General features: G+C 38.3%; 3 protein-coding genes across 7 annotated transcripts in view; 2 read left to right on the forward strand and 1 right to left on the reverse strand.

The window, feature by feature from the left end:
* The first annotated feature begins 183 nt into the window (after window positions 1-183).
* LOC113117101 (rhotekin-2-like) lies at window positions 184-5,903 on the forward strand. The gene is made up of 12 exons (XM_026285510.1): window positions 184-369; window positions 1,459-1,646; window positions 1,734-1,786; window positions 1,914-1,967; window positions 2,427-2,544; window positions 2,659-2,859; window positions 2,945-3,039; window positions 3,117-3,223; window positions 3,325-3,456; window positions 3,829-3,994; window positions 4,075-4,182; window positions 4,290-5,903. Exons 1-12 carry the CDS (start codon window positions 238-240, stop codon window positions 4,880-4,882), a joined length of 1,947 nt encoding a protein of 648 aa, XP_026141295.1. The 5' UTR covers window positions 184-237; the 3' UTR covers window positions 4,883-5,903.
* On the reverse strand, window positions 5,398-12,767 carry cfap99 (cilia and flagella associated protein 99). 2 transcript variants are annotated; one of them, XM_026285508.1, is made up of 15 exons: window positions 12,427-12,767; window positions 11,971-12,115; window positions 11,712-11,806; window positions 11,396-11,508; window positions 11,041-11,224; window positions 10,413-10,493; window positions 10,231-10,299; window positions 10,039-10,125; window positions 9,812-9,900; window positions 8,895-9,099; window positions 8,671-8,812; window positions 8,435-8,586; window positions 8,118-8,323; window positions 6,454-6,640; window positions 5,398-6,356 (listed from the first exon to the last, which is right to left on the reverse strand). In XM_026285508.1, the coding sequence occupies exons 1-15, from the start codon at window positions 12,532-12,534 to the stop codon at window positions 6,222-6,224; spliced, it is 1,998 nt and encodes a 665-aa protein (XP_026141293.1). In that variant the 5' UTR covers window positions 12,535-12,767; the 3' UTR covers window positions 5,398-6,221. The 2 variants fall into 2 exon arrangements, with proteins under 2 accessions (XP_026141293.1, XP_026141294.1); XM_026285509.1 differs by having other exon boundaries at window positions 5,398-6,353; window positions 12,427-12,766.
* Window positions 12,768-13,110: 343 nt separating this feature from the next.
* The window catches only part of zfyve28 (zinc finger, FYVE domain containing 28), a 33,812-nt gene continuing 19,216 nt past the window's right edge, over window positions 13,111-27,706 (forward strand). For 2 of the 4 annotated variants that reach the window (XM_026285516.1, XM_026285515.1), the window contains exons 1-12: window positions 13,111-13,447; window positions 16,051-16,191; window positions 18,453-18,590; window positions 18,818-19,020; window positions 19,267-19,356; window positions 19,527-19,616; window positions 19,766-19,867; window positions 21,114-22,532; window positions 22,718-22,813; window positions 26,299-26,450; window positions 26,923-27,039; window positions 27,142-27,243. In XM_026285516.1, the coding sequence (XP_026141301.1) occupies window positions 13,412-13,447; window positions 16,051-16,191; window positions 18,453-18,590; window positions 18,818-19,020; window positions 19,267-19,356; window positions 19,527-19,616; window positions 19,766-19,867; window positions 21,114-22,532; window positions 22,718-22,813; window positions 26,299-26,450; window positions 26,923-27,039; window positions 27,142-27,243 (2,686 nt within the window). In that variant the 5' untranslated portion in view covers window positions 13,111-13,411. The remainder of the gene's footprint in view (window positions 13,448-16,050; window positions 16,192-18,452; window positions 18,591-18,817; window positions 19,021-19,266; window positions 19,357-19,526; window positions 19,617-19,765; window positions 19,868-21,113; window positions 22,533-22,717; window positions 22,814-26,298; window positions 26,451-26,922; window positions 27,040-27,141; window positions 27,244-27,706) is intronic. The other 2 variants (XM_026285517.1, XM_026285518.1) reach the window with 2 other exon arrangements.

Here is a 27,706-nt window from a genome sequence, read left to right on the forward strand (position 1 = left end):
AAATGTATTTTACGTACTGATTAATTTGAATGTTACAAAAACGTATTAATTAATCCAACTTATAAATGCAAACCTACTTAGCTGCATCGTTATTCCAACCCTTACGAATTTAAAAATGGTATCGCCCAACTGTTCGGAGCGCTTTGAGAGAAGCTGATTGGTCGGTTGGCCCTTGTGTTATCCGTTCATCCGTTGGTTTGTTGCGCGAGAGGGGCTTGTCTCGAGGAAGAGGCCAGTATGGATCTGTCGCGGGATATTCAACATTTTAAACGAAATATCGCCACTCGGTCCACGGTGTCGTCGTGTTCCTCTCTCGCCATGGAGATCAAGAGAAAGAAAATAAGAGAAAGCGTGTTTCTTCAAAACGAGGTCTGTTTTGCTGAAGTTCTCGTGTAAGGTAGTCTGTGTGTGGGAGCGTGTGATTATGTTTCACTGATATTCTGTGTGCTGTATTGAAATGCCCCAATGGGGTAAACATTTCAATTATTCGGTGCAAATAAAAACAGTCTTGCCGTAATTAATTATGAAACATCACACAGCTCTAACATTAAGAAGATTTGAGTGTTTAGGTTGTTTTTGTCTTTTTTTTTTTTTTTAGTCCAACTCACTTTCGTGAACGAATCGTTTCATGTGAATCGGATTTCCCCCACTAAATAAATCAGTTGAACTGATTCACAGAACCGTTCCGTTCACGATTCTGACTGAATCATTGCGAACAGTTCTCGCGTCAACGAGTCATCTGACTCATTTAAACGAAAATCCGATCGAAGTCTGATTACTGTGGACCCAGATTTGTTTTTATTAAAAATTACCATCTAACACTAGTGTCCTCTATTCATTTTCTCTTCTGTCTACTTGTTTTATTTTTATTTGATAGTGATACTACGTATTTTATTTGATATTGATGATCTACGTTATTGTTTTTCATTTCTATTTGCTTGTTTTGTTTTGCTTGTTTTATAGTTGTCGGTTTTGATTGCTTCTGTTGTCCTCATTTGTAAGTCGCTTTAAGTCTCCGCTAAATGATTCATATGTAATTCACCAGGCTCAACATGAAAAGAATCACTGAATCGAAGATTTAAAACAGAATAAGTCAGACCTTCCATTACTTTCACTCACTTTCGTCGGTTATCAGAGACCCGCTTTTCCTTTTCTAAGATAAGAGCTAAGAGGAGGGTAATCTCTTTTTTTTTCTCTTCCATCTGTTTTGGTGTTACTTTATTTCATCATTTTCATTTCTTCATTGTCCAGCGTTAAACCAGTGGTTCCCAATAACCATATCTCATCTCTTCATGAATCATTATGCACCTGCTTTAGGAAATATTGTAGAATAGATTGTTTGGTAGAGCTGTTCTCTCCCAGTACTTTCTTCCTCTAGTCTTTATACCCAGAACTGTGTTTTGAGAGCACTTGTCCATAAAGCTACTGATTGACTGATGGAGTGCATCCTTTCAATAGGACTGTGATATTCAGGAAAAGTTGGAGTTTGAGATGCAGATGAGAGCTGGGGCTTACAAGCTTCTGGTTGCCAGTACTAAAAAAGAGCAGGTGTTGGATGCTTCCAGGAGTCTGTTAACCTGTAACACCCGAATTAAAGCGTACATGAGTGAATCCCAGAGGAGGATGCAGCAGCAGGACATCAAAAGGTAAGGTTTTATTTTTAATGTAAATTATTATCAGACATGCATATAAGAAATAAATGGATATTAAAATCCTTGTTTCTTTTATTTAAGGTCTTCAGACTCTCTGGACCAAATCCCTTGTAAGGGAAAGGTAGCCATATCTGGTAAGTTAACAACTTTTTTTCTCTTTTTTTTTTTAAATTTTTTTTATAACCATGTCTGTTATATTATCAATGTGAATATGTATATACTATATGTAAAATTATATGTATTTTTCTTTTTCTTTTCCAGGTGTACGGATTCCATTGTTCTGGAAAGATACAGAACATTTTAACAGCAAAGGGAGTAAGCAATTTTATATTATAATTATTATTAAAATGTCATGTCCTTGCTAATGTTATGGACAAATGGTGCCTGTTTTGATTTGATTAATGGTAATGTATGGTTTTGCTTACCATTCTAAAAGTTTTAAGAAGTTAATAACCGGGCATTTAATTGATCAAAATAACGGTAAAGACATTTTATCATGTAACAAACACTTTCTGTTTTTTAATTGAATGCTGCTCTATTCATCAAAGAATCTTGAAAAACAACTGATCACAGTTTCCTCAAAAATACTAAGCGGCTGTTTTAAAAATGAATGAGAAATGTTTCTTGAGCGCCGAATTAGCATATGAAAATATTTTCTGAAGCAATGTGTGACAATGAAGACTGCAAGAATTAAGCGGTAAAATATTAAAATGGAAACAGGAATATGTTCATATAGCCGTTTATGCTGATGTCATGTGTATCTGAACCCAACAGATGTGCAGCGGGTGGCAGTTTTCTGTTTGATGAAGATCAGCTCCGAGATTTTTGACTCTGAAATGGTGATTGCAGATCCCTCAATGACTGATATTTGCTTCGAAGGTGTCCACATTTTGTAAGTTCTCTATTTCTCTCTACAAGACAATAGTGATTTGAGAAATGTATGAGAACTGTAGTGATTTAAACGAGCTTGAATGGCCTCTGAGCTCAGTTTCAATATTTTCAACAGCTCTGAAGCTAAGCCGGACTTTGATCTGAGGTTTGAGCTGTATAGCTGTGGACTGGAGGAGGAGACAACCTTCGTCAACACTCCAAAGAAACTGGCCAGGAAGCTGCGCTCCTCTTTTGGCAGATCCTCAAGCAGGAAACTCTGCCCTCTTCTGGATGGAGGAGACCCTGACACTTTCCTCCAGTCCAACCCAATACCAGTGTATGCAAGGATGGATATTATGTTCATTACCTTTAAAGTATTTTTCATGAAATTAGTAAAATATCTGTTTCTATTTTTGCGGCAGAGGTGCTCGATACTCATTGTTGGCATACACCACACTGGGTTTGGAGCAGGCAGAGGGATCTTTCCAGTCTCATTCCCTTATAATCCTGCAAAACGGTAAGAGCAAACAAGTCACATTTTAATAATTGACCTGCATAGCGGTCCTGATTGACTTTCTGCCATCGGTCTGTCAGTGGAGGCTTCGTCGTGGCTGCCGTTGTATGGTAACTTGTGCTGTAAGCTGGTGGCACAACCTGACTGCATGACACAAGACACGATGAGTGGATACCTGTGCCAACAGGTCAGACAGGAACCAGGAAGAATACATGCCACAACAATTCAAACTAATATTTCTAAATAAAATGACATTTGTAAAAATCAGCATTTTGATTTTCCACTTAGCAAAGCATTGAGGGTTTGCAGCGCCGCTGTAAGCTTTACTGTGTGCTGAAGGCCAGACAGATTTCATGCTATTATTCACCTGAAGAAATCCAAGCAAAAGTGGAGCCCAGCCTCATTATTCCTATAAATAAGGTAAGAAACATTTTTAAAATGGCCTTTTTTAAATTATTATTATTTCACAATGTGTTTTTCTTGTCTAAGATCAAGTGTGCTATTGTGTTTGAATTTAAAATCAAAGTAAAGCCAAAGTAAACCAACGATATAATTTCTCTATGACTGTATCTTTATAGTGTGAACCTATATTCTATTCTTTAATATTGAGAATGATTTATAGAGCTATATATCTTTATATTTATCATCCTTGGTGTGAACGGGTCTTAAAGGTCATGGAAATAATGGCAATAGACAAAGCTTTACCTCTTGGGATACACTGCTACATGATTCATTCAACAGTAGAACCATGATAAAATCTGTAGTACAGAGTTTGTGTGTGTGTTCATGCAGGACACCCGTATTCGTGTGGTAGGAAAGGACCACCAGAGTACTGGCACTAGACTCAACCTGATAAACCCGGGAAACGGAGACTCTGCCAGTCATGTGTTCATTACTGAAACCCCTGATGTTTTACAGGAGTGGCTGGACGCCCTCCGGCAGCACATTTATGACCAGAGTAAGTTCACCTGACATCTGTCAGAAATCTTTTTTTGCTACTAAACTGTGTCTAACAATTAATATGAACTTATTCTTTAGGTCAGTGGCAACACGCATGTGACAAGCTTATGGAAATTGAGGTGTTGTCCCCACGCAAACCCCCGCTCTTTCTCACCAAGCAAGCTGACTCGGTTTATAACGATCTGAGTGAGTGATGGAGACAGTTATCATTGGTTTGATTGAATTGGGAGGAGTTATAGTCTAACTTCCTGTTATTTTTGTTAATTGCTTGTTTTAAAATCTGTTCTCTTCAGGCATCGTGTCTCCTGTGAAATTTGAGAGCTTGACTGACATAATTCACAATAAGATTGAGGAAACTGATGGGCGCTTTCTCATTGGTCAGGAGGAGGTCACCGAGCCTCCTCATTGGGCAGCACTGTTTGAAGGATCCCGGCCAATGGCGGTACAAAAAACTATTCTTTCACCAGGTAAAGAAAGCAATCAGTCTTTTACAAGTCCTGTGACAGCCAGCAAAAAGAAGAGGAGAGCACCTCCACCACCTCCTGATAAATTACAGTTTATTCAACCTACCAGCTTATTTTCCAATCAGGAGAAAGAGAACTGTAAGGGGGCAAGGCCTCGAACGGGGCGACCCTCGCTCGATGCTAAATTCTCTGCCATAATTCATCAGTTGCAGAAGAGCCACACATCCACTCGCAAAACCGCTCCCCTTGGACAGATCGAGCCCTGTCAGCACCCTTGTGTTCCTCAGAAAAGAGAAGATGAGTCAGATATACCTGAAAATCCTGGGAAAGAATATAGTCAGGCCCCTCAGCCACCTGTGCCGGCCCCCAGGAACAAACTGAGGATGTCATTCAGAGAGAAAATCAACCCAAAAGCCTGGTGAATTAATGAGACATCTTTTTAATTAATGATCTGCTATGAAAAGATGAAATGTGCTTGGATTCACAAGGAGATAAACTCCCTCTTGTCCTTTCATTGATCATATCAAGGGGCCAAGAGAATGTATGTATGGCCTTCCTTGTTTGTTCGAGCTTAAAAAAACACCCAGAATCAGACAAAATGTGCTTTTTATAAAGTCTTACTATTTTAATTGTTTTAAAAATAAGTTTTCAATTTTCATGATTTTATGATGAAATTTTATGATTTTATTTAGTTTTAAAATTCACTTGAATATCATGTCTTATAAAGCTAGCTGTCTGTAATATCTACTCATGATATAACCACTACAAACAAGCACTTTTGGCCGGCAGCTCCTGCATCATCATTTCTGTGTGTGAGTTTTTACTTTCACCTTTATATGACAGATAATGTCAAAATATGTGTCTGTAGTATGAAAACGGGTGCATGTTTTCTAGTTTTTCTCAAAATATCAGTAGGTGAAGAAAGATGTATCCGGAACTGGTTAATTATTTTCTTTTATTAGATTTTATACAGTTAAAACCGCTAAACGGGTAAATAACATTTGTACTTTTTTATTTTTCATGTTAGACACAAAGAGTTTAATCTTCATACTGGATCAAGTAATTAAAATTAGTAAATTTTTATACAAGATCTGGGCACTATGAAGCACTGTACGTAGGATACAGTGTGTATGAAAATTGTGTTAATTTACGTATGATTTGTTAAGGATCATTGGTTTTTATTTATGTACACTTCTGAATGTTTAAGTGGCACATACACAATGCATTCCTGATGCATGATGTTGTAGACTGTTTACAAGATAATTCATGTTTTTATGGTACTTGTGCAATGCATGGTTTCTGTTTGGAACTGTTCTATTTCAGTTGTTTTAGAGTAATTCACTCTCTGTCAGCAATTTTTCTTTGGGATTTAATCTTGGAAAATATCTTTTTGTAATTTTGCTAAAATGAAATACAACTATATTAAAAGTTGTACTAAACTGGTTTATTCTGATGTCCTTATTCAATATAGAGAAGGCCTTTTGTTTCTGTAGTACTTTGATTAGAAATATTTCAGTATGGGAAAAAACTTGTGCAATCATTCAGTTTAATTTCCACAGCAAAAACACCATTCTCTCAACAGTAAATCTGCTTATCTTCCCAAATGATTTGGGTAACATCAACCAGGCCTGTGTAAGATGACCTAAAAAGCAACTTAAAATATAGATAACATGCTTTTATACCAAGTATCGTTACTTTTTAAATAGTTTCTATATATTTCAAAATATCAATTTCTTATACTTGTTCAAGAAAAGTATAATTTTACATGTATCCGTAAACTCGCCTGTGATTCTGACCAGCACCATTTTTTTTAGATGACTGTTGTAAGGTCCCGTGAATCTGTTGTTCCAAATTGCGCTCCAGCTCCTCCCAATGCTGTTCCTCAAGAAACTGCTGCTTGTATAATTTAATGAAAACATATAACACGATATTAAACATCTGAAGTGTTAAGCAAAATTGGTGACACATGGAGTGAGGTCTAGTCTATTCTCACCTTTTTGTTGAGAGTGGTCTTCACTGTGAGTGGAAGCACCTGCTCATTTTTCTTCATACTGTATTTTCCGGTCTTTCTCTTTTGTCTTTCCTGTTGTTTTTGCTCCAGGGTCTTCTGTAGGGTCAGCACTCTCTCATCTCTACTGACAGCCTCCCGCAGTTCATTTCTCATCCTTTTCTCTTCTTGACTGCGAAACAAAACCCAAATCAGTCAGACTATTTTTTTTAACACATATTTAACTCTAAAATACCTTTGCATTTTTCAAATTTGATAAAAATAAAAAATCATTGTATAGCAGCATAATAATAGGTGAAAAGTTAGTTTGAAGAATTAACATGAAATTCAGAACCAGATCTTTAAAAGGGCAAAGGACCCAATACAGAGCCTTGTGGCATACCATACTTTACCACTGTAAGATCAGATGTCTGTTCCTTTACCCAAACAAAATCATACTGATCTAAGAGGGGATTTCAGCCAGGCTAGTGCCTGTCCATAAATGTGATCATCAGTCTTGTGTCTTTTTCCCCCAGGTTTAAATAGAAAAAACAAACATCGTAAATCCCCACTTTTTCTTTTGGACCAATTTTTATGGTGATGCAGGGACAGGGGACCGTTCTTCGTACGTCGCTAACTCAGTTAGCTGGATTTGATTGTTGACAGTTTGGCATGATCTTGGATTGTTTGGTTCTTCGATGTTCATCCCAGAGTTGTAATAGCTGTAATAGCAACAGGTTTGTAAACTTAAACCTGCTCTGGAGCAGGCTTATTTCATGTAAAAGGGGTTAGATTGCATTTTCTTTTAAGCAGAACTGATGCTTAAAATCTGTCCGCTACCACTGCCATTTTATTACAAGAGTATCCTACTGATCCAGGGACAATCATTTAAAATAATAATCATGTAAAAAATAATTTCAAGATAATATAATAATGTTGTTTAGTCTTTAATAATATTGACACACTCTGTTTAAATCACTTAAAATATGTATTTGTCATAACATATTTACTTCATAATTGTATTGGAGTCTTACACACATGCTATACAGATAATGTAGAGTTGTGCATTAATTTGAGTGGTGACTGCTTTTATGGGAGTGGCTTGATGGAGCATAGGAGATGCAGATAACATGATTTTGAACCTTAAGAAAACTAATGCTGTAATGTAAACAAAACTGTTTAAATATAAAATTAAATAAACTGCTAATTACTACATTGAAATAAAAATAACAGCCTGTTCAAATATTAGAAATTGTGAATATAAATAATTGGGAATTGTGTAAAAAAACAACAACAGTGCACATTTTAATTATCTATTGTAACATTTATGTAGTTTTGTTCATTTGGCTGTTTCCTTATAAAATTCTAGAACTTTGTCAAGTGTTTCGTCAGGTGTCTTTTTTAATAATATGATGTCATACATCTGGTTTCAAGGTTATGTGGTCCTGAGTATCGATACATAACCCCTTTTAAACCAACTCATGAACGCGCAATTATGCCAGATAACTCAGTCCAGCCACACTCAATCCAGCCATACTAATCGTCAACAAAAGCTGTATTCAAAGAACCAAATGCACGATGATATCATATTGGATGTGTCATGTGATCTCGGATGTAATAAGTGACGTATGAAAAAACGGGCCCCAGGTGTGGTAGGGCCAGTATGTTACCTGCGCAAAGCAGTCTGTTCTGCTAGACTTCTTCGAAGAGCAATATTGTCCAGCTGTTCTAGCAGTAGCTGCTCTTTGAGCTGTTTCTCCTGAAAGATGCGCTGTCTTCTGTCCTCCAGCACACACTGCTCGAAATCTCTCAGACGTGCCAAACGCTCCCGCAGCTCCGCCAGAGACATCTCACACAGTAAATCATGACCCGCGGTCTGAGTTTATAAAGATCATGAAATGTAAATTGTGTCCTTTGCATCAAAATCACTGACTTGTAGTGTATATAAACATTTTTTTTGTTAAATGTAAAAATACAATTAACTAACCTCAGTGTCATCCACAAACTTTTGTCTGACCAGAGGTACTGACTCAAAAGCACGAATCTGACGGATAAGCTCCATCTTCCTGCCTAGCTCAGCCTGGGCTTCCTCCAGAGCCTGACTGAGGAGTTCCCTGCTGTGTTCGGAGACCTCCCTAACTTTTGCGAAACAACATAGTATGTATTTATTGTCATTTAATGCGTGGTGAAAATGTTATGCTATACGTATAACACTTTTTATACCAATTCGTTGTTTAATTTCTTGCAGCTTAGCTTTGGCGGCTTTGGAGTTCTTGTGACCATCGGCCACTTGTTGCACCAGCTCTCTCATTTCCTTCTCCTCCTCCAGACGTTTCTCGGCATACTTGCGCATGAGCTCAGCAGTCTGAATCACACATTTACTCATCATAAACATAATAGACTGAGTCATGTATTGCTGTAAACACTGATGTTTGTTATGACATCACCTCCTCTTTAGTCTGCTGAGCTTTATTATGGTTACGCTCCAAGACACGTTCTCGAGCAAGAACTGCCTCCTCATGGCTAATCCGTCCCTCCAGTCTCCGACGCTCCAGCTCAGCTAGTTCTTCCTGCAGATCCTTTTCCTTCATCTCCTTCTGCCACTGTAGGAACGTAGATGGCTCACTTGCACCCTGCGATAATCGCTCTAATCTGAACACCCAAATAAATATACATTAGAACACACAAGGATTTTTCCTACACTGTGGCATGAATATTCTGGAAAACTCTCTATGACTTTTATCTAATCTTATCTAATGATTTTCTAAATAGCCCTAGAATAATCATAAATGTAGTCCAGACAACTCAAGAAACAATGGCCTATTGCAATATTGATGTCAGACTTGGTGTCCTATTGTGATGTTTCCATGTATTGTATTTAAATATATGTATATATGAGATTTTCTAATCTGATCTTTAAAAGTGCAAAGGTCCTATCTTTGAGCCTTGTGGTATACCTTAGATTACCACTTTAAGATTAGATTTTTGTTCCCTTACCCAAACAAAGTTGTACTGATCTGAGAGGATCAGTATCAGCAAGGAAGCTCCTATTGTACAAATAGGCCAATGCCACATATTTATTTGATAAGTCGCATAGAAATATTAACTATAAACTAGACAGTTTATGGTGCTTCTTGCATTTTTTTTAATGTCTTCTTTATGTCTAAAAATATGTTTTGTAAATTTGAGAACTTTTTATTTTTCTGGGGTTATTTCTTTAATATGCAGTTAGTTGCTTCTCATTGCTTTGGAATAATGATGAATAATTGTAGATAATTAGTCAAAAAAAATTGGAATTCATTTGAGTAATTGCACAGAGAAAAAAAAAAGAAAATCGGATTCCCATTGAAGAGTGTGACTCTACCTCTGTAACTCTTCTTCCAGTTGACGATTATATAAAGCTCCCTCTCGCAGTATGGCTGTTGTGTTCAGTCTGACAGGTAAGCTGTTTATCTGTACCATCATAAACAGAGACATTCACACACTTTTTAATAGCACAAAAATCCTCAGTAGTAGAAAACAGGATCAAAAGCACATGGTGTATGTGTCAAGAAACTTTTATCAATGATTGTTTTATCTATTTCAAATTACCTTTTGGGTGGCAGGGCTTCCAGAGGTATAAAGCTTGTCAAATTGGAGTTCAGCATCATGGCTTTGAAGAATTTGGGATATCACATTCTGTTTATCAGGAAATATAAACATCAATAGCTTTTGAATTTTGTGATCCTAAGGCATTGAAGAGAAAAACATAAGCTCTATTCAGTTGTGCTGTAAGACACTAACCTGAGTTTTCTCAGACTTCTGTGGATTTGCACATCTGAACTGCTGAGAGTTTGCTTCATTCAGGATTTGCTAATGGTGAAAGTAAAAAACATCATGAGGCAAGGCCTGAATGCAAATTAACGTAATAACTGCAACAAAACTAAAATCAGTTTGCTTCCCACTATCTCTCTTATTGGGCTTACTAAAGCTTTCTGCCTGTTCCTCTGCTTCACATCATCCAGAATCTCAGGTTCCTTTGGAGATCTGTGAGTGGTGGTTGGTACCTGACGAAGGAGGCAAGCAAATGCCACACTCAACATCATTTTACCCTCTAAGTGAACTATTTCATAATGTAGTGGTTCTCAGCCATTTTGACTCAAAGGCTCCCTTTCCCCAAAATAATTTTTGAAAGCCACTCATCATATTTCTGCTGTAATCATGACAAAGCTGCTTGTTTTAAATCTTTTAATTAATAGAAACTGAGAGTATTAATATATCACATTTATAAACCTTTATTTATTTTTGGATTCTAGATGTTTCTTAAACAATTTGCTCTTAGATAAAATCATTAGTTGTTTATTTTTAATTTATAGTTTTGATGTAGCAGTTTGTGTTGGCCTAATATCTGTGTCACTGATTAAAAGACACTATGTGTCTTAAGCTTTTAAGTAACTTATGAATCTCTTAGCCTTTTACCAAACAACCAATCATGCAGTAATACAATTATGATTGGATGAAATGAGTGAGGTGGGGTTTTTGTTTTTCAATAGATAAAAAAAAAATAGACTCATAAATTAAATACTCCATTATTTCATGTATTTATATACTTGCCGGCTTGGGCTTGGGTTTGTCCTGCTGTGGAATTACTTCAGGAGCAGGGAGCGGTCGAGCTTTGGCCTGGGTCAGATCAAATTCCCTGGGTTTAGTGTTTTTCCTGGGAATTTTTTTTGGAAGATTTCCTGTGCCCATTTTTTGGGCAAGCTGATCCAACAGCACCTCAATCTCAGTGCACCATCTGATAATAAGAATAAGCACATCAGCACAATGCTTGCTAACAACTATTCATAAATAACAGTAAGAAGTGCAAATCAGCTAAAGGTGTCATTGAACATATGCATCACACTGTCAAATAATGCGATATACAGCACTAACAAACACTCTTAATTGTTTATTATTATTATTTTACCTCAGCAAAGGGGTGATCCAGTTCTTATCTACAACAACAGCATCATAGATGTGACTCCATTCCCTCTGGATGTGTGTTGTGAGGTTGCTGATATTAAAGAAAAAACTCAGGAACTGAGACACCAGACAGAAAACAAAGAATGAGTAAATGTACAATACAATGCTGAAATATCAGTACTTTATACTCAGTTACTATTCATGTTCACTGTAAATTACATTTTTATTCTCTTTTTCTAGATTAATACTATCTGATGGTCCATAATAATAAAATAGTGCACATAAAGGATTGTTGTGTGTATTATATGTGTTTTGCTTACTTTGTGCATTTTTGAGATGTCTAGAGACTTGATAATTCTACTGAAATGCTCCAGGCCAAGATCATCGAGACAGAACATGGCGAGATAACAGACGACTGAGAAAACCAAACACAAGGCAAAATTAGATTTGTTACCTTTCTAAATCTAATTTAACTTCATAGCAAAAAAAAAAAAAAAAACATTGGGTTATAGTATATATATAGTAGATTTAAGGGGGGAGGGGGGATATTATGTAATACAATTTACAAAATCTATTTACCGATGAACAGGTTTCGATCCACTCTGAATAATTTTTTTCCATGGTGATTGTAAAAGATGCTGACCACAGCATCCAAAAGCTTTTTGTGCATGATACATCCATACAATGTATCAATAATAAACTTCTGGTCAGAAGCAGAGAGATTCTACAAGACAGAAGACATGAGACTATGATTAATATCTGTCTCTAGTGAAGAAGTGATTAATTGCTAGCTACTAATTACATCTTCATATACTAATTACTTCATATTACTGTTCTAATTCCCATATAAACCCCAACCAGTTCATCAATACAAGGATAGGCATTAAACTGCTCTAAAATAAATCATAAAAAATAAAAGTGCATACATTAAACAGACCAAAGTTCTTAAAGGGAGAGTGGTACATTAAAAACATAACATTAATTGATGTTAAATACATAAATGGAGGAGAATAGGCCTGTGTTAGATAAGAATACCTTAAGATCCTTGGCAGTGTCCTGTGTGAAACTGTCAATACATTGTTTGTCTTCTTGAAATCCGTCCAGGAGCCTTGTGACCTCGCTGACAAGCTCTTTGTAGTTCATCCTCACTGGATTTCACAGCCGAGTTAAATATACTTTCGAATCAATAGATAGTTGCCCGAAAATGTGGATATTTTTTTTAATTAACTTTTCTGATTCTGAGTTTTTAATAAAAATGACCAGTGTGTTTAAAAAAAAAGATTTCTTAAATTATAAGAGACAGTATAAGAGACAGTCCTGTGAAAAACACCCACCCGACAGTAGCGACAGTGTTTTGTTGTTGCCTGGCAACAGCGAGGCGGTCCGACTCTTCCTGAGAGGAAACGTCATTAGCCTGTTCTCTTTTGTTTAAAAATTAATAATTTGGTGAAAAAATAATAGTAATGATAATAAAATCAGTTTAAATAGCATTTAATTAACGTGAAGCGCTTTACACACTAAAAAGGAAAGTTAAATAAATGTGTAGTCGTGTAGAAAATAATATAACGAATGATGTGAATGACATGATAGAAGTATTATTTTTTACATTAAGTTACGTGTTTATTATATTGATGAAAAAAAATAAAGGCGACTTAATCATTTAGAATTTTTTTTATAAATGTTTGTCAACCCCAGCGTAATCGGGCAGCGCAGCTTCCGTAGTGATACCGAGCGGCGAGCGCGAGCTCAAGAGCTTAGTCATGAGCAGCCCTTGTGTTTGGGGACAAAGACAGCCGCTCGCCTGCTGGATATAAGGGCAGAGTCCGGGCCCGTGGTTAACTAATAGTGGATTAACACCGTCCGCGTTTATTTTCTGGCCTCTACTTAACACTGTCAACGCGGTTTTGTAAAAGAGAGGCGCTAGCTTAGCTCGCTAGCTGTGTGCTTGTGTGTGTGCGGGTTTAAAGGTCCGGTTCGGGTTTGGTACGGAACTGTCGCTAAACTGGCGAGGTGACCAAGGATGAATCGGTTCCGAAAGTGGCTTTATAAGCCAAAGGTAAGCTTGCCATTAGTTCAATTGCAAAAAAAAAAAAAAAAAAAAAAAATACTCAACAAGCTTTATGATTAAGTGTATGTGTTTCAAAACCTAGCGAGCTGTCTAGTTAGACCGCATTCGGGACGTTATGTGACGTGGGCAGCCTACCTACACAGTATTCTGGGCCGTCGTGTAATAATACAAGCTCTCTAACAGCTATTTTGGCATCACACGATGCGAGCTGCCTACATAGGCAGCATTTTGAGTGTCATACAAAGTGACTAGCGTGCCTTGACAATATTCTGGACATCATATGAAAAAAAATCACTCTAGATAGTATCTTCACTACGTTTTGAGACACAGCTCTTTAGTTTTTATTCAGATTAATTCGTCCCTTTATAATGAATGGGCTTGTTCACAGCTGTGTGGTATGCTTGTAGCTATTTAATTGTATTCTTTGTTAAAACAACACGTATGAAAACGTATATTAATATATTTAGATTGCATCAGATATATCTCCGTACATTGGCTCTTCTCAAACCACACTTCACTATAGTTAACATTGTGTTTAGTGATGAAAGATTATTGCAATCCACACTTTTGGGCAACTGATTGTGTTTTTGTTTAATTCAGCTGATGTTTAATGCCTTAAAGACTTTCTGTGAGAAATTAAGGACACTTTTCAGTCCATTTCTGGTAATGTGTCTCACAGGATGTTAGAGCAGAAAATGTTTCGTTGGAATCGAACCCAAGGTTTCCCTCGAGGTATACACCCGTTGTCAAAGAAGCCTTGGCCCATGGGTGCAGTTCTGCCTCAATGACTGTGAATCACTACATTCTTCACAAACATGTCTGTTGTTGTCATCAGGAATTAACTGCAGTGTCAGGCCCTCACTAAAATGAACAGATTTGTACAAAATTAGTTAAATAGAAAATATTGGTCCTTGATAAAATATTCAAGATGTTTTGTTGAGGCTTAGAAAAGTATGTCACTGTCAGTGCATTACTTGACATCTTTCTTCATTATCAGTGTTACCTTAATTTTACAACTGGACTGTAACCATAAACCTTTTTGCGGACGCCATTTTCATCACTTTGAAGTCTGTTAATGTACACAGCCCAAATAGTCGGCCAAAGCGATACCGTATTGATTGCTTATTTTTTTTTGTATAGGCCAAGTAGTTTCCTGTGCAACTGAAATATTTAGTTCCTCATGTGTTTGGTGGTGATTTTGATCTCCAGTGGTTTGATTTCTACTGTGTGGGAATGTGGCTGACCCGTTCAGATCAGTTTATTCTCCGCTCTGGTCCATGTCCCAGCCACGTGCCACTTCCAGGCGAAATCATGTGCAGATTATGAACGGCCACAGTCCAGAAAACAGAGGCTTCCCAAACTGGCAGCACTCCAAAAACTATATCACAGTGTGTGCAGATAACACTTGACTATAGTTAGGCTTCATTTATTAGACAGTGTTATTTGCTAAGGCAGATGTGGTCCTTTATATTTCTTTATGTTTAGGGTTAGGGGATTGAGCAAAAATTTGGATTGCCTAGTGGAAAACAATATAAAAACAAATCCTAGACTTGCATTAAAAAAAGACACCTGGGCTATATTGAAGAATCAAAATATCACAGAGACTTTTAACACAATTAAACACTCAGAACACTTTAGTAACCACATGGCAATTACCCACAGCACCCTACTATCATTTTGGAGATTTCGCACTGACATGTATTATAAAAATAAATGGAACAAAAATAGAAAAATATTGTCAGTCTGATCCCCAAAGCTGCATTTATTTGATCAAAAACACAGTGAAAACAGTAATATGGTGAAATTTTTTAATATAATTATAATGGGGTGGTGTTGGCGCAGTGGATAAGACACATGCCTTTGTTGTGAGAGACCCGGGTTCGAAACCACTGTGAGACACTCCTAGTTGCTCCAGAGGCGTGCGACCTCTGACATGTATAGCAATTGTAAGTTGCTTTGGATAAAAGCGTTAGCTAAATGTTAATAATTATAATTTTATCATAATTTATTTCTGCCATGCCAAAGCTGAATTTTCATCAATAAAATGACTGTCTTCAGTGTCACATGATCAATCTGAAATCATTATAATATGCTGATTGTGTGCTCAAGAATTCAGAAAATGTTATGCTGTTTAATATTTTTCTGGAATCATGGTACAATTATTTTTTCTAGGTTGTATGAATGGGAAGCTCAAAAGAATAGCATTTATTTGAATTTTTATTTTTGTGACAATGTAAGTCTAAAAATTTCTGAATAAAAGTAATTTAGATACTGTGACACCACCCCATCAGTAGTGTATGTCAGGTCTTGAAATACAACTTTTAACTTATACAGTGTCCCGTCTATGACTGAATTCACGGAGGATGTTCCCTGTTGAGTGCACAATGGAGCAGAAGGGCCAGTGCTGACAGCTATAGCTACAGTCATTTAGTATCTTGCGTGATCTTCTGATATTTATTCTCGCACACAGCACCAGGGGTCCATCATACTACAGGACTCTGATACTTGCTTACTTTGGAACTAGTTTTGTTTAATCATCCGGTCTTTGATTAGATAATTAAGACCATGTTTAATTTTTTTTCCCCATACAGAGGTCAGATCCACAGCTGCTGGCCCAGTTCTACTATGCAGATGAAGAGCTGAACCAAGTGGCCACTGAGCTGGACAGTCTGGACGGCAGGAAGGACCCTCAGAGGTGTACATTGCTGGTCAACCAGTTCCGCTCCTGCCAGGTTAACCATTTCAGTCCACTTATCTTACATTACAGAGCTTAGTCTTGCTTGGTCATTTGTTTTTATCAGCAGGTGTTTGTTTCCATTCTGGAATGTTGAAGAATGAGTCTGTTAGAATTTACTATTTCAATATATTTTAAAGGTGACCTATTATGCCCCTTTTTGCAAGATGTAAAATAAGTCTGATGTCACCAGAGTGTATATGTGAAGCTTTAGCTAAACCCCACCCCCACCCCCCACAGAAACCTAATTTTTATAGCTTGTTAAAGTTGCCACTGTTAGGGTATGAGCAAAAATGCGCTGTTCTTTAAATGCAAATGAGCTGGTGCTCCCACCCCCCTTTCAGAAGAGGGCGGAGCTTCAAGAGCATACTGGCAACAGCAGAGCTGGACAATCTTACTCACTGAAAATGTCAGAAACTCTCAGGCCCTGTCCCAAATGGAACCATTTAATGTGTACTTGCGGTCTTACGGACCTATAATGGCCGCCACATGTGCATGTCCATTATGTCCACAAGACAGTGGTGTGTAGGGCTTAGGGCTGTCACTTTTTATTCGATATTCGAATATGCATTCGAACATGACTTGAAATATCCGTAATCGAACTATAAATAAAATATCCAGTTTTTGAAATGCCATGTGTAGCGCATTTTTTACAGTCTATGATTAGACAGTTGTTTTTTATTTTATTCTTTGCCATCTTATCCAGTAGAGGGCACTCTAGACCTATTGTAGCATAGGCCCATCGCCAAATCAAGCGAATAGCAGCTAGTAGCCACTTCCTGTGCGCTCCGAACGTGTTCTCCACCGTGGGGAACATTGTAAATAAAAAGAGAGCCGCACTTAATCCAGATCAAGTTGATAGACTGGTGTTTCTTACACACTATTAAGAAATGAATTAGCTTTATACATTGCATGATATTCGATATCCGTTCGAATTAGATTTTTCTCAAAAGTGACAGCCCTAGTAGGGCTACACAATTAATCAAATTATGGATGCCACAACTACGTAATCGTTCAAAGTGGCAATTAATCGTTCAAAGTCCACTTATGTTATTGATTTCTTTGATTTCATAATCATGCAAATAAATTGTCTCCGAATGTGTTTTTTTTTTGTTTGTTTTTTGGTGTAGCTTGTCAGTGACGACTCCGTGTACTGTAGTAAATGCTGCTCCATCTGAAAGTACGTGATGGAGATTACTGGCAAGATGCACGAGAGTCACATTCAATTAATCGTGCAACCCTACACATTTATGATCATTCTGGTAACACGTGAAGGCAGCATCAGTAAAAACTGTCAGAAACAATGGTAGCTTTATCAACATTATTTTTTTGGAGCTGACATTCATTCATGAAGCTAGGTATTGATCTCTCTTTGAGAATCAAATTTTGCCAACGTTGAATTGACCCTCATTTGTAAGGCAGTCTGGTGTAAAATTATTGGCACAAACATGTAGGACTTTGCAGATTTTTCCGGGGCATTTAATGCTGTGTGTCTATGCAAATAGGGCAGAGATCATCACAAACGGGAGGGTTTGATGTTAATGTAGGGAGGAATCTGGAATGGCATGTTCAGAGAGACTTTATAATTTATTGGGATTATAAAAAAATTAGTGGGTGGATATTTAATGGGCTGGTTATTTTCGCACACTGTTTGAACTGTTCAAATACCTTATAAAAGTGATTTTCGTATAATAGTTCCCCTTTAAAATACAATATAGCCTATTCCTCTAATGGTAATGCCAAGATAGCCATTACTCCAGTCTTTAGTCATGTAATCTTTCAGAAATTGTTTTAATATGCAGATTTGATGCTCAAGAAATGTCTTATTTTCACTATAAAAAAAATTGTGCTGCTTAATGTTTTTTGTGGAAACTGTGACACTTTTTTTGATTATTTAAAAAGAAAGTTCAAAAGAAAAGCATTTATTTGAAATGGAAATATTATAGAAAAACGTTGAAATCTTCATTGTCACTTTTGATCAGTTAAATGTATTTACTTTTAGTTTTTACATTTTTTGTAAGTAAGCCTTACTTACACCAAACTTCTCAATGGTGGTAATTTTCCACATTCAGGAAAATTGTAAATTCTGGAATTATCATTCAAATTATTAAAAAAAAATATTGTTAAAATCATGAACTCTAGGCTTGGAAAAGTCATGGCAATTTGTTGAAAGCAAATCATGGGAATTGGTATAGTGAATGTAAATGTATTTAAATTTTCTAACCCTGCATGTCGTGTTTCTTCACAATATTTGGACAGGACAATGTGTTAAACATCATAAATCAGATCATGGATGAATGCATTCCCGAAGACCGAGCCAACAGAGACTTTTGTGTGAAATTCCCAGAAGAGATCCGCCATGACAACCTCGCCGGGCAGCTGTGGTTTGGGGCCGAGGTAGTGCACACTAACTGCTTACCTCTAGAACAAGGCACCTTCCCTAGAGATCTTTCTTGTTAACTTTCAGTAGAACAAGACGATATAAAGAACTTGATGATGTGCTTTACTAAAAAACAGTATTGCATTACAATATTTTACCAGCAGTGTATCATAGCCGTCAATTGTGGCACAGGCGTAACCCATTAGAAGCAGTGATGATATTATTTTCACTCCTCTCTCTCCAGTGCCTGGCAGCAGGATCGATCATTATGAATCGTGAAATCGAGAGCATGGCCATGAGACCGCTAGCTAAAGACCTCACCCGTAGCCTGGAGGAAATACGCAACATCACACGAGACCAAGCGCTACGAGATCTCAACAACTACACCGACCGCATGAAGGAGGCGCTACGTCAGTTTGACAGCCTCTTCGCCGAGTTTGAGCTCAGGTGCCTTAAAATGCTGTTTGGATTTCTGCATCCACTTATTTGACCTGTAGATGTTGTTGTTATTATGATGCCTAGAGTGCCTTTATGCTTCTGGACAGTTCATAAATTATTACAAGATACCTTTATTGGTAATAATGATTTAATACATCAGATTAGCTTTGTAAACCTGTCATATTAGCAGCTTTAATGTCACAAAATGTGTTATTAATGTAATCATATCATGGATCTGTCTGTTGCCTGTTGTAGCTACGTGTCAGCCATGGTGCCTGTGAAGTCTCCTAAAGAGTATTACATCCAGCAGGAGGTGATGGTGCTCTTCTGTGAGACAGTTGAAAGGTGAATATTCAGATCTAGGATTGGCTATCACCTGCTAGCTCCTGAGACAATGCACATAGTGATGCACTGTGTTATCAGTTGAGAAGAAACATGGAAATAATTGTGCTGCATTAATGTTTATTTATTATACACACTATTAATAAGCAAATGTCTTGTTTTCCCATGTCAAGGGCCCTAAAGCTTGATTATCTCACACAAGACATGATTGATGACTACGAACCAGCTCTTATGTTTACAATCCCTAGACTTGCCATTGTTTGGTAAGTGATATGATTTTTTTTTCATGTTTTCCACCTCTAAATCCACCTCTAACTAAAGTGTTAATTTTCATCACAATGTATATCTCATACTCTTTTCTTCTGTCTGCTCACCTGGTAATGCAACCTTTTGTCATGTTTTGTCTCATTAGTGGCCTTGTTATCTACTCTGAAGGGCCTCTTAACCTCGACCGCAAACCAGAGGACATGTCTGAACTCTTCCGGCCTTTTCGTACGTTGCTGAGAAAAATAAGGTATGGTTACTGTTCACAATAGTCATTCACTGACACCTCTAATTTGGTCATATATAATTGTGTGATATTTGGAAGAAATGATGAATTGAAGGCTTACAACATGTCTACACCACACCAAAACACCTCTGAACGGTCCATTTGTGCTGTTGTCGGAAGTAGTGCGGGCACGTGGAGTACGTCTGAAATAGAGTGGGCATCAATTAAGTGTCTCATTGAACCACATCCAATCTAGATTTGTCCAATTCTAATGTCTTTGAAAGAACAACACCTTTAACACTGGACACAAGCAGCACAACAAAATCTAATTCAAACAGTGTACAGTCTTTTTTAGGTTATCAAAAAAGTGTTTTGATGCCTGAATTTATTTGTTCATCACTGGATTATAGTTTTTCTTTGTATTGGTTGTCAGCCATACCTTGAATATCATTTTCTTCGATGCCTTTTTTTCTGTGAAAATTGAATGTGTCCATGTAGCTTAGCTTTGAAAGCACTTCCGCATGTGGAAAACTGTATAGAACTGACATCCATATTTTAAAGGGATAGTTCACCCAAAAATGAATACTCACCTTCATGATGTTCCAAACCCATAAGAACTCCGTTCATCATCTGAACCATTTTTGGATGGAATCTGAGAGCTTTCTGACCCTGCATAGACAACAAGGGAACTACCACAATCAAGGCTCACAAAGCTAGTAAGGACATCACTAAAATAGTCCATGTGACGTCAGGGGTTCAACGTTTATTTTTTTGATGCTACGAGAATACTTTTTGTGCGCAAACAAAACATGTGGTCTTGTGAATTATGGTGGACTGACCCAGAAAAGAAAAAATTATTTAATGAAGTCATTATTTTTGTTTTCTTTGTGCACAAAAAGTATTCTCGTAGCTTCATAACATTACGTTTGAACCACTGATGTCACAAGGGCTATTTTAGCAATGTCCTCCTTACTACCTTTCTGTGCCTTGACCATGGTAGTAACCTTGCTGTCTATGCAGGGTCAGAAAACTCTCAGATTTCATCAAAAATATCTTAATTTGTGTTCCAAAGATGAACGAAGGTCTCGCAGGTCTGAAACAACATGAAGGCCAGCAATTCATTTCAGAATGTATATTTTTGGGTGAACTATCCCTTTAATTGCTAAATTGCATCAGCGCTGAGATTTATAATTTAAACCCTATAAAAGTTTTATGTAGCAACTGAAGAACATGGCAGATTTGTTTCATATATTTGTGTTCTTCATGTCAGGGACCTGCTGCAGACTTTAACAGGAGAAGAGCTCATGACACTGGAGCGCAGCCTCTGCATCTCCCAGGATGGAGAATTCCCTGCAGGCTCCAGTATCCCGTCGACCAATGACCCAGCCTCTTCCACTGGTCCTGAGAGCCATCTGGAAACACTGGAACAGGATGACAGAGATGAGGAGGTGGTAGATCTCGCGCTTTGTGTAGCCCAGAAAGAAGATTCTGTATGGGATGAGGAGAGGAAGGGGCAGCCCGAGACGTCCAGTGAGTGTGAAGAGGAGGACGCCACCGATGCAGACCTGGCTTGCTCTGTGCAGTATGATGAAGAAGAGATCGAGCAACTTAATATGATGGTGCATCAAGTAGGGGACGAAATGTCTACGCTGCTTTCCCCTCCAAGTCAGAATCAGTCCCCAGCCCACCGGCCTCGGCCCTATAGGGGAAGTAGTCTTGAAGGCTCCAGTGCTGCCTCCAGCACTCAGGCATCTCCACGGAGAGTCCCGGGATCCTACCACGATGATGAAAGGGTGTTTCTTATGGATGACCTGGAGTCTGGTGCCGAGCTGTGCCACGGACAGCCTACTCTTCCTACTGTATGCCTCAGATCCCCTGAGCACAGTCGTCCCGCCCCTTTGACTGACTCCTCATGTAACGGTTGGTTGACGGTCTGTCAATCAAGCAATGACACTAATCTGGGTTCCCAGTGCCAATCAGCTGAACCTGTGGGGAACTCCGAAAGGTCAGTCATCGTGAACAGCTGGGAAGGATCTCAGGAAGAGGATAGCGTACAGACTGCGGATGAAATTGCCAATCGGACCGGTGGAATGAAGTTGTCCGCCACAGTTATTTTTAACCCTCATTCTCCAAGCTTGACTGACTTGGCCGTCGTCGTACCTCAATTGGTTGACGTTCCAGAACCCGGTGAGGGCGGGGCTTTAGTTGCCACTCAGTGCCTGCTTAACTCCTGCGTGTGCTGCACTGGCGGATGCGTAGACAACCATGAGGATGCCATGGAGCCTGCTGGACGGGGCATGACACTGGGATTTGAAAAGCACAAGCTCACAATAACAAGCTCTGTATTCCAATCAGCAGTAGCCGCTGGCAGCCCAGGGAAGGGAAATGGACATTTACCACTCACTCTGCCCCCGTCTCAGGGCCACCTCACCCCTTCTGTACCACACTGTTCGGTGCAGAACCAAGCGAGAGAAGATGAGGGCACTCAGGACTGTTCCCACTATCCCTGCTGTGAGAAATGCGCCCCAGGGGTTCTTCTGACTCAGGAAAGAGGCTCAGGACAAGGAGAGGGAGGACCTAGTTGCACCCACCAGGAGACAGGATGCCAGACGCAACCTAACACTACGATTAAAGGGAGATCGGAAGGTTTTGGAAAACAGCCAAAGGAGGATAACAGAAAGATCTCTAGGTTTGTTCACTTGAGTGTGAAATTTCATTTTATACATATGAATCAGGTTTTCTTGATTTTGAGTTTTTGAAATTTATTTTTTTTTTTTTTCCTTTTTTGTAAATGAGTTGATTGTTCTTCTTTTTGGTTCTTGTATGTCATTTTCATCTGTTGCCCTGCATGTTTTCTTTTGCAATGGTCCGTAGCAGTTCTCAGGAGTCCCTTCTCAGTTCTGTCCCCAGCAGTGACATAGATGGTGTTTCTGTCACTACATGCAGTTTGTCAAGTTCATACACACCCAGGTAAACATGTATAACTTTGGCTGATGGATTAAAGGGATAGTTCACCCAAAAATGAAAATTAGCCCATGATTTACCCACTCTCAAGGCATCCTAGGTGTCCAATAAAGTGCATCCATCCATAATAAAAAGTGCCTCACATGGCTCTGGGGGTGTATAAAGGCCTCCTGTATCGAAAAATATCCACATTTAAAACATTATGAACAGTTGTGAAGCTTTCACTCACTGTCGTACATGCATTCATGAGAAAGTGCCTTTCTGTTGGAAGATGTAGGATGTACATGTAGCGCATGCAAGAGACGAACATGAAAGCAGAGGAGGGAGTCAAACAAAACACCAGTTATGAATGAGAAGTACAAAATGAGGAATTGTATAAGGAAACATTTTGGAGGATTTGCTAAAGTAAGAACACTTTGCTTATTTTGCTCCTGAAAACAAATTTTGGTTCTTGCAAGACTAGCATATTCTTACTGGAGTTAACGCTATAATGATGTCCTAAGTCATCTGGCCGGAACAGCGAAGAGATTACTATTTATAACGTTTTAAATATGGATATTTTCTTACAAAGATTCATTGATTCGGTACAGGAGGCCTATATTCACCCCCCCAGAGCCCTGTGAGACATTTTTTTTTATTATGGATGGATGTGCTTTATTGGACTTCTTTTGGATTATTGAACAATAACACCCACCTACTGCCTTTATAAAGCTTGGAAGAGCTAGGACATTTTTTAATATAACTCTGATTGTATTCAGTTGAAAGAAAGTCAGATGCACCTATAATGCATTGAGTAAATCGTGGTAATTTTCATTTTAGGGGTGAACTAACCCTTTAAAGGTAGAATATCTGAGCACTGTTACTATAGAGTGCTGCAGGGATGGCGTGTTGTTTTATTCCAACCTGGAAGTTAGCGTGACTCTGGTAAAAAAAAAAAAATTACAATAATTGTATGTTTTTTTTTACATCCAAGATAAATTTTGCAACTGAAAACAAAGTTCATGAATTCTGAATCCTAAATACAGTTGGCAGTAGTAAAAAGCTTAAAGGCTATAAATGGCAACACAGTCACATGATTCAGTGTCACCATGACTAAGGTTTAAAAGGTTTAAAATTTACAGGTCTGCAAGTTGAATCATTTAAAAGAGCATAAGTATAACACAAGGTTGTAAAAGCGACCTAGTTCGTAGATACATTTGCCTGTTGAAAGTGATGGTTTAATGCCTCCACATTGGTTTTCAAACAAGTTTTTCTAAAAAAAAAACTCCCCCCATCTGCCACTGGTAGTCCCTCCCTAAAGCCAGTGGTGCTGTTTTGGTCTGATTGAGGTGTTCAAACAAACACAGGAATGTTTTATTAGCTCATATCACTGCCTTTCACCACAGGCAGCAGAGTATGATGTTAGCATTTGACTCTCAAATGCCTGATCTGATTTAATGTGTACTTTAAGCTTTGGTTGAAGTTGGGGACTCTGGGAATGGGTTCTTTCGACTCTTTGACAACCGAAACAACAATGCTATAAACAACATCTCAGAACATCTTGTTGCATAAAGGAATGCCCTTGTTATTACACTCAACTGCATTAAACTCGTACGCATATTGCTTAATTACATTTTAGCACCCATATAGCAGTACCTTGAAAAAACACCACTTTTGCTGGGGGGAAAGTGTGTACTTTTTTCAGAAATGTTCTTTTAACATCATTGTGAATATCCTTAAAGTCTTAAAATTTGCTCTGTGAGTCCAGCAAGCTGTTGCACAAATCCCATAGTGTTCGTCAGACATAGGGTCACACTTTCTGGATTAACTCAATTATGTGAAATAATTTCTTGGGGAAGGCTGGCAATTGTGACCCTGTTTTGAATCATGGAATTACTTTCAGTGGGGAAAATATTTATTTGATCCCCTGGTCATTTTTTAAGTTTGCCCACTTACAAAAAAATACAAAGACAGGGTCTGTATTTTTTATGCTAGGTTTATTTTAACAGAGACACAATAGCAACCAAAAAAATCCAGAGAAAACACAAAGTTTAGAAATTGATGTGCATTTCAGTGAGTGAAATAAGTATTTTATCCCCAAGCAAAACACGACTTAATACTTGGTGCAGAAACCCTTGTTGGTAGAGTTAGGTAAGACAGAGGTTAGACTCTTTTTTTTTTTAGTTTGTCACCAGGTTTGCACACATCTCAGGAGGGATTTTGGTCCACTCTTTACAGATTCTCTTACAGACTTTACAGTCGTTTGGCAACTCGAAGTTTCTGCTCCCTCCACAGATTTTCTATAAGACTGAGGTCTGGAGACTGGCCGGACACTCTCGAGGAGGTTCTTGTCCCATCCTCATTTGCCCCTCAATGATGTGAAGTCGTCCTGTACCCTTCAAAACCAGCCCCAAAGCACAATGTTTCCACCTCCGTGCTCGACTGTAGGGAGGTGTTCTTGGGGTCATAGTCAGCATTTCTCTCCCTCCAAACAAACACGGCGAGTCGAGTTAATGCCAAAGAGCTCAATTTTGGTCTCATCTGACCACAGCACTTTCTCCCAAGTCTTCTCTGAATCATTAAGCTGTTCACTGTCAAACATTAAACGGGTCTGTACATGTGCCTTCTTGAGCAGAGGGATTTGAGTCCGTAGTGTGTTACCAATGTTTTGTTTAGTGACTGTGTCCCAACTGCCTTAAGATCAGTAACAAGCTCCTCCCGTGTAGTTCGGGGCTGATCCCACAGCTTTCTCATGATCATCCTTTCCCCGAGAGCTGAGATCTTGCACAGAGCTCCAGACCGAGGTCAACTGATGCCTATTTTGTATTTCTACCATTTCTGATTAATCGCACCAACAGTTGTCTCCTTCTCACCAAGCTTCCTGCTGATGCTCTTGTAGCTCACTCCAGCAGATCTTGTGCAGATCTACAATCTTGTCTCTGACATCCTTTGACAGCTCTGTAACTCTGTTGTGTCGCTCGTGCTGCTGGGAGAAGCTGGGATGGAAGATACAGACTGTGGACAGGTGTCTTATACACCTAACCAGCTGACATTAGGAGTAACTTCTCAAAGTGACTAAACTGTGTTCCACAGGGACACATGACCAATCTGTGGGAGCCAGGATTCTTGCTGGTTGGAAGGGGATCAAATACTGATTTCACTCACTGAAATGCAAATCAATCTCTAACCATTATATAATGTGTTCTTTCTGGACTTTTTTTGGCTGGTATTGTCTCTATCCATTAAAATAAACCTACCATTAAAAATTACAGACCCTTCGTTTCTTTGTAAGTGGGCAAACTTACAAAATCGGCAGGGGATCAAATGAATATTTTACCCACTGTAGTTTCACATTATTTTTTTAATCACATTTTATTTTGAATTACTGTTGTTCATTTTATAAAGATCGAGCTCAAGAAAATGGTATCATAAAGTAGATTTGTTATTAGTATTGTTAATATCATTCATTTAACTTTTAACCTAATAATCTTCCCTTTCATTCCTGTCGGTAGCCTGACCACCAGCTCGGACATGTCTGAGGATCTGGATCATCAGGAGATTCAAATGGCGCTGCAAGCTGCCAAACTTGCTGCTCACAACAAAATTCGCTCACGTTTCCACAGCAGCAGTGACCTCATCCATCGCCTCTTTGTCTGCATATCAGGTGTGTTACCTAATGACGTGTGAGATTTGTAGTCTGATGCAGTAGATTCTTTGGTAGTCTTTTTCTACTGAAATACACAGTGTAAATGTACATCAGAACGCAAAAAACCTAGTTTGCATTTCCTGACTCTTTAATGAAATCCACTCCTATAATTCACATCCATTTATATTTTTTTTTTTAACACTTAACATTTTGTTATTGCCTTCTAAGTGCACTGTAAAGCTAAGTGTAACATGTATCCTACTAAGCACACTGCCAATGCATAAAACATGGTAGGGTTGTCAAACGATTAATCGCATCCAAAAAAAAAAGTTGCCGTTTACATAATTTATAGTGTGTACTGTGTATATTTTTGTATATATTTATAAATACACATAGTTTCACTGTGAAGTGTTATCTACTAAGTGCAATTTAAACTTTATGTATAACTAGCACTGTAAAACAGTATTTGCCGTCTTTCATATATCTGAAGGTGTGGCTGATCAGTTGCAAACAAACTATGCGAGTGACCTGCGAAGCATCTTAAAGACTCTGTTTGAGGTGATGGCTACAAAATCCGACCAAGGGGACCATGAAAAGCCCAAGAAAGGTTGGTAGCCACACTTCTAAAATATAGATGGTGTAACCACATGTTTTTATCACTCGATGTCAGACGTCATGGGTTTAATGTGCTGTTTGTAATGCACCTCAGGTCCGTGTCTGGGCAGCGCTGTACTGGAGGACTGTGCTCTCTGTCAAGAGACCATCTCTTCATCAGAGCTCGCTGCCAAAGCCCGAGAGGGTCAGTTTGAAGGTCAGTTCAATACATCACCTAAATGCTCACAATATAAAGAGACTTTTTATTTTCATATACATGATACGACTCTGTTCTAAAACCTAGGCTAGCACTGAAATTACATAGTCACAAAGTACATTCTTGTTGAAAAAAAGTGTCAAGTCAGAGACTGTTAAAAACTGTGACTGTAGAATGAAAGTGTGTAGGTTACCCATCTTTTATGAATCCTCACCCATGGCCAAATGGGATAAAGTATTCTTTGTATGTGCATTTCTCACCAGAAGTAGTAAGTAACTTTTTTTCCCAAAAGTTTTAAGATGCACCATAGAGCCAGAGTATGTGAACAGGTTTTTCTGTTCCAGTAATTTCTTTAAAGGGGGCGTGAAATGCTATTTCATGCATACTGAGTTTTTTACACTGTTAAAGAGTTGGATTCCCATGCTAAACATGGACAAAGTTTCAAAAATTAAGCTTTACGTTT

Source organism: Carassius auratus, chromosome 17 (genome assembly GCF_003368295.1).
Source record: "Carassius auratus strain Wakin chromosome 17, ASM336829v1, whole genome shotgun sequence".
Classification (NCBI taxonomy): domain Eukaryota; kingdom Metazoa; phylum Chordata; class Actinopteri; order Cypriniformes; family Cyprinidae; genus Carassius; species Carassius auratus.

Coding starts and splice junctions, on each gene's coding strand:
- LOC113117101 (XM_026285510.1), top strand. CDS start 238: ATGGATCTGTCGCGGGATATTCAACATTTTAAACGAAATATCGCCACT. Junction 3,040..3,116: donor CCTTATAATCCTGCAAAACG/GTAAGAGCAAAC, acceptor TCGGTCTGTCAG/TGGAGGCTTCGTCGTGGCTG. Junction 4,183..4,289: donor CTCGGTTTATAACGATCTGA/GTGAGTGATGGA, acceptor TGTTCTCTTCAG/GCATCGTGTCTCCTGTGAAA.
- cfap99 (XM_026285508.1), bottom strand. CDS start 12,534: ATGAACTACAAAGAGCTTGTCAGCGAGGTCACAAGGCTCCTGGACGGA. Junction 12,116..12,426: donor ACACTGCCAAGGATCTTAAG/GTATTCTTATCT, acceptor TCTGTCTTGTAG/AATCTCTCTGCTTCTGACCA. Junction 10,126..10,230: donor AGAAGTCTGAGAAAACTCAG/GTTAGTGTCTTA, acceptor CCTGATAAACAG/AATGTGATATCCCAAATTCT.